This window comes from Ceratotherium simum, chromosome 2, assembly GCF_057802395.1.
Source record: "Ceratotherium simum simum isolate JZ-2026a chromosome 2, ASM5780239v1, whole genome shotgun sequence".
Classification (NCBI taxonomy): domain Eukaryota; kingdom Metazoa; phylum Chordata; class Mammalia; order Perissodactyla; family Rhinocerotidae; genus Ceratotherium; species Ceratotherium simum.
Window position 1 is genome coordinate 39,974,384 of NC_141901.1, and position 6,222 is coordinate 39,980,605.

A 6,222-nucleotide genomic window follows, 5' to 3' on the forward strand; every position below is an offset into this window, starting at 1 on the left:
CAAGGTTTACAAAGAGCCAACGATTAATTACATTTTCTCTTGTCTTCTCTTGGGAAAAACTCCAATCCTGTTAAGCCCTGAGAAGAGATCTCATTCTCTGTCTAAATCCCCCAGCAGTGGCAGGAGGTAGGACCCTTTGCATTCCTCTCCATCTATTTAAGTGGCTCAGCCCAGAGCCCAGAGTCAGGTCAGCACCTGGCCAGTGAGGAGGTTCCCAGAGGAGGCTGGGCCCTGCCTGGGTGTGGGGGAGCTTCCTGCCTCAGACCCCACTCCCCTCCCTCAGTCTCCCTTTCTCCCCTCCTCTCTTCCCTCTTCTCTCTTTCCTTCCTTCTTTGCCTTCCTCCTTCCTTCTTCTTTCACCGCCTTCTCCCCTGCCCTCTTCTTTACCCTTCCTCCTAAGTGGTGACCAGTGACCGTTTCCCTCCAAGGCCCAGACTCCGCCCTGGCTCCTCCGGAGTGGACCATGCACTGCAGCTACTTGGCCGAGGGCATCCCTGCCATCGCCGGCAACTCCTGGATCTCAGGTGAGCCTCTGCCAGGTCTCCCACCCAGGCTCCAGCGACGGCCCAGGGGCCTCCTGAGCAGCCACGTGCACTCGGCACTCACACTTCCCTCTCCACCTGCCCTAGGCTTGGCCTTCCCCGACTGGGCCTACAAAGCCGAGTCGTCCCCGGGCTCCCGGCAGATCCAGCTGTGGCACTTCATCCTGGAGCTGCTGCAGAAGGAAGAGTTCCGCCATGTCATCGCCTGGCAGCCGGGAGAGTACGGGGAATTTGTCATCAAGGATCCAGATGAGGTGGCCCGCCTCTGGGGCCGCAGGAAGTGCAAACCACAGATGAATTATGACAAGCTGAGCCGGGCCCTCAGGTGAGCGGAGGCCGCCAATGTGGCTAGAGAGGGCAGAGTTCAAAGAAAAGGGCTGTGGTTTCTGGCACCCCGGTCTGATGTCCAATTCTCACCCCTCCAAGGCTTGGGAAATGATCAGTGTGCAGAATGCCGAGCGGTTCTTCAGAACAGCTTGGGTTGGTCTTGCTGGCATGGGGAGGGGGCGTGGCTGGGTCTCTGACTGCTTTCCCTGCCCACTGGACCAACTCTCTATTCTCAACCCTGGAACCTCCAGGTATTACTACAATAAGAGGATCCTGCACAAGACCAAAGGGAAAAGGTTCACTTACAGGTTCAACTTCAGCAAGCTCATCGTGGTCAACTACCCTCTGTGGGAGGTGCGGGCTCCGCCACCCCCCCACTTGCTGCTGGGGGCCCCTGCCCTGTTTCGGCCAGCGTTGGTGCCCATGGGCGTGCACAGCGAGGTAGGCACGAAGGCAGCCCCTGTCCCCAGGGCTCCACCAGGCCCTGCGCCTCTGCCCAGGAGGCCCCCAGCCCCCCTCCCTTCCTCGGGGGCCCATCAGCCTCCACTACTCTTCTCCCCCTGCATCCTATCTGAGTGCCCCAGAGGCAGGGAGGGTACTCTAAAGCACCCACATATTTAACAGTCTGTATGGGACGGTACCCACCATGAGAGAGGGCGACTCCTGTGCTGGGCATCACTCCCTTAGTGGTGGGTCACAGGGCAGGGGGCGGGGGTCTCAGGGGAGGGGCCAGGGCATTTCATTGTTTTAACAAGTGGTCGTTAAAACAGTGTGTAGTGGGGAATACATGCCAGGGAGAGCCCATTCCACCCCCACACCTGCTTCTCCTCACTCCCCAGCTCCTGCACAGCATGCTGTTCACCCATCGGGCCACAGTGGAGCAGCTGGCTGGACAGTGGACCCCCCGAGGGGCACCAGAGGCCTCTGGGGACAAGAAGGGGAGCAGCAGCAGTGTCCACTGTGAGTGCTTGGGACTGGGGAGGGCTCAGGGAATCTTAAGCAGAGGAAGGGAGGACCCTCCTGGCTGAGCACATGGGTGAAGGGCCATGAGACAAGGGATAATACAAGTCATTCATTCATTCATTCAACACACATTTATTGAGCACCAGCTATTTACTAGGTGTGGGGGTTCAGAGATGAAAGATAGCCCTCAGGAGGCTCAGAGACTAGTGGGGGGCAGAGATGGGAGGACGGCTGGTGACAGGTGCTGAGATTCAGGGACGCACAAGATGCTCCCGGAACGCAGAAGAGCTGGAGCTTCCCGGAGGAGGCTGCACCTGAGCAGGTGAAGCAGGTGGAGAAAGGTGCCCAGGCAGAGGGAGCAGCGTTTGTACAGCAAAAACCTGGGCAAGTGCAGCAAATCTGAAGATCTGCTGGTAGCTTCTGGTCAGAGAGTGAGTTATGCGACGGGAGTGGGGGCAAGGAGGAGGGTGAGAGACGAGGCTGGCGGGGCAAACAGGCATCCAGTCACAGAGGGCCGCGGTGACACCAAGGGGGCCAGACTTTCTCCGTAGGCACAAGGGCCCCAGGAGGGAGAGGCACGTTTAGATGTTCGTTTTATAAAGGTGACTTGGGTCAAATGCAGAGTTTGTGTTCGAGGAGACGTAAGACTGGTGTTGGGAGGCTTTCGAAGATAATCGAGGCGGACGATGGGGCCAGAACCAGGGCAAGGACCATGGGATGAAGAAGAAGGCCCAACTGAAGAGGAGTTGGGAAGATAAAGTTCACTCACTCATTCATTCACTCACTCACTCATTTCTTCTTTCAACAGATAGTTAATGATCTCCTGTTTAATGTGCAAGGCACTGTCCTAGGGCTGGGGGTGCCAACGTGAGCAAGACTGCCTGTATAGGGCCGGCCCAGTGGCGTAGTGGTTAAGCCCGCACACTCCGCTTCGGAGGCCCAGGGTTCGCGGGTTCGGATCCCGGGCGCGCACCGATGCACTGCTTGTCAAGCCATGCTGTGGCGGCATCCCATATAAAGTAGAGGAAGATGGGCACAGATGTTAGCCCAAGGCCAATCTTCCTCAGCAAAAAGAGGAGGATTGGCATTGGATATTAGCTCAGGGCTAATCTTTCTCATACACACACAAAAAAAGATTTAAAAAATGACTGCCTTTATAGAGCTTGTAGTCAAGAGGGGGTTTGCAGACATTCAGCTAATAATCCAACAAAGAGGTATGTAATTATAACTGTGCTAAACTGCTACAGAGAAGTTCAGGGTGCAGAGAGCACCCAGGAAGACTTCCTTGACAAAGTGACATTTGAGCTGAGATCCAAAATGTAAACAGGTATCAGCTTAGCTCAGAGGAAGAAAGGAGAGCATGGCAAGCAGAGAGAACAGTGTGTGCAAAGGCCCTGGGGCAGGAGACAGGAACTGGGAGAAAGCCAGTGTGGCAGCACATGGTGAGAGACAGAAGGTGGAAATGTAGGCAGAGGCCAGCTCTTCCAAGGCTGTGAGCTTGAAGTGACAACATCAGATTTTCTGTGAAAAAGATCACAGAGACCAACCCAAGGCTCTTATACAGAGGCCCAAGACCTACCCCTCCACTCCAGGCAATTTCAGAGAATAAGGACCCTTGGTTTTAGCCCCACCCCCAGTGCAGCTGGGGGCACAGAGGTCCCACCTGCCAGAGAATGCAGGGTGCCTGGCTCTGGGCCCCCATGAGCGCAGCTGAGGCTGTGGGTATGGGGCAGCCCAGGGCCAGCTGGGACTCGCACAGCCACCAGTCTGGCAGCCTGGAGCCAAACAGCACCTGAACAGCCCTTCCTGTTCTTCCACCTCACCCACCCCTTCCCAGCTCTGGGAATGCCTTGGGCACACAGCTTCTCTCTTTGGGAAACTACGAGGAAAAAAAAAGTGTCCCTGGCGAGCTCCAGCTTGGAGTGGCTATTTTGCAGCTCCCTGCCCTCTGTGGGCACACACACATGCCCTGCCTGTGCTTGGGCCCTGAGGCATGCTAAGCAGGTTTAGGTCACTAGAAGGCCAGCAGCAGCCACACGCCCCACTTCTGGATTCGGATTCCAGAAGGCTGTGCCGGCCCCTCACTCCACCTTCATTAGGAGCATTGGTGCCAAGAGAAGAAGCCGCCTCTGAGCAAAAGAGTGGCCAAGACTGTTGAACCAGAGGCCAGAAGCTGCAGGGCTGGTGCTGTGAAGGGGTGGGAGAGAGAAAGGAGGATTCTAGAACTATCTCCTCATGCTTATTCAGCTGCGTGTCTCCAAGGGGAGACAATGCCCCGACCTCAAGAGCCCCCCCCCCAACCCCCCACCCAAGGACACAACCTTCCTGGGGGAAAACAGCAATCTCCGCCTCATCTAAGGACCCACGGAAAGGGACAGCAACCCAGGAGAGGGTACGTCCTGGCAGGGGCTCCACGCTCTTCCTCACGGAGGATCCTTCTGACTAGTTTTCCCTTCATAGATCCCACTGCACAAATACCGTTTCTATCAAATCGGATGTCCAGTTTTTATTAACTATAGTCCCACCGATGTGATCATATTGGGTCGATACCTGCTCTTTTAGTTAAATGATGTGGACTTGCTAAGAAAATGTGGAACTAGACTTAATGCTTTTTGAAATATAGAAAGCGGTGTGAAGTGCTGTATAATCATCCCCAGAGACCCCAGGCGGGGAGGCTCTGTCGTAGGATGCTGGCAGCGTGGAAGGGGGAAAGAGGGTGGATTTGGAAAGAATGGGAGCAAAAGCTTCTTAGAGGAGGAGAGCTAGCCGCCAGAGGGGAAGGCTGGGGCTCACCCCAGGTGCCGGGCCTCAGAGCTCTGCAGCCCTCTTCTCACGAATGATGTTGCTTGATCTTAGCTAGGAGACGGGATTTTATGGACCAAGGAGCAGAGGTCTGAGAATTTAAACGACCAACCCAGGGCCACACAACCAGTTCTTTGCGCAGTAGAACTAGAGCACTTTGCGACAGGAACAGGGAGAGTGAAGAAGGGATTCGTTGGGTTACCGCAAAAAATATCTTCATTCATTCCGCGCATTTTCATTGAGCCCTTAAAATGTGCCGGGCTGAGCTGGATCCAGGGGAGAATAAAACAGACACAGCTCCTGCCCCCCCAGAGTTGGGGACACCGACAATAAATAGTCACACAAATGACTACCTGATTCTAACTGAGGGAAGGGCCCTGGAGCAGAGGTACTGGAGTGATGGAGGGGTGTGTGCTCCCCCAGGAAATGACATTTACATGAGAAAAAAGGAAGGCGCACCGGGCGGGCAGCAAGAGGAAAAAGCAGTGGGAAATGGGCGGAGAAAGGAGGCGTGTCCGACCGGTGGGCACTCGCCTAACCCTGTCTCCCTCTTACTCTCTCTCTGTCTCTCTCTCTCTCTCTGTCTCTCTCTCTCTCTCTGTCTCTCTCTCTCTCTCTCTCTCTCTCTCTCTCTCTCTCTCGCCACTCAGGCTTTGGCCCTGCCCCAGCCCCCTGCCGGCTCGGCCCTTGCTGCCATCTGGGGAGCCCCCGAGAAGAGCTGCCCAGTTACTCCTCCTTCACCCCTGCCACCCCACCCCTTCTCCCCTCCGACTGGCCCCGCCTCCCGGGACCCTTCTTGCCCGCACTCCCCGCAGAGCCGCGGTTCCCAGGGGCCTCCAAGCCAGACTCCCTGCTCCCAGGACCTGCGTGCCCCCACCCGGCCCGGCATTTTCCGGGGCTTCCCGTATTGGCCGGGCCGGGACAGGGGGCTGGTGAGGGACTCTGGCTCTTGTCCCTGAGGCCCCAGGTAAAGTCCGATCCCATGATGGGGGCAAAGGGGCGCCTGGATCCCAGGGAGGGCTCCTCCTCAGAGACGCACGGACCCAAGACTGGGGAGGAAAGCCCTGTGTCCCGGAATCTGGAGAACTTCAAAGCAGTGTGGCCCTTGGATCCTCCTTAACTGGGGAGGAAGATGTGAGGTGGGGGGTCACCTAAACTCTCTCTCTCCTCCTGTCTACCTCCCTTCTGGCTTTGCACCTTCCCTGGCTGGAAACAGGTTTAAGTTGCAGGAGGAACTGAAGGGATGGAGTTGTACCCAAGTGAGTGGGAGCCATTGCAGGGAGGAGCATAAGTGGGGATGGGGAAGACCGAGGCAGGGTGCCCCTCCCCTCCCACAAAATTGCTAATCAGATTGAGGAGACATTCTTAATCTCAACTTTTTTTTGAGGGAGTAGGGTTTCCATCATATGAAGCCCGCCAGACCTGCCTACATGAGGGGAGTTAAGAGTCTAGGTGGTGGAGGATCAAGAGTTGTTTGTTCCCTGAGTCTGGGGGCAACTCCTTTTTTCTCTGGGGCCCATGTCCCCTATCCAGGCTAAGGTCTCAGTCCCTCTCCTGCCCGTCCACGCGTTTCTCTCCCATGCCTCTG

At 56.3% G+C, this 6,222-nt stretch overlaps 1 protein-coding gene across 1 annotated transcript; it reads left to right on the forward strand.

Annotated features, from left to right (window-relative positions):
- The first annotated feature begins 458 nt into the window (after positions 1-458).
- ETV3L (ETS variant transcription factor 3 like) lies at positions 459-5,754 on the forward strand. Its single transcript, XM_087419198.1, has 5 exons — positions 459-524; positions 630-867; positions 1,121-1,310; positions 1,709-1,829; positions 5,285-5,754. The coding sequence occupies exons 1-5, from the start codon at positions 464-466 to the stop codon at positions 5,752-5,754; spliced, it is 1,080 nt and encodes a 359-aa protein (XP_087275324.1). The 5' UTR covers positions 459-463.
- Positions 5,755-6,222: the final 468 nt, after the last annotated feature.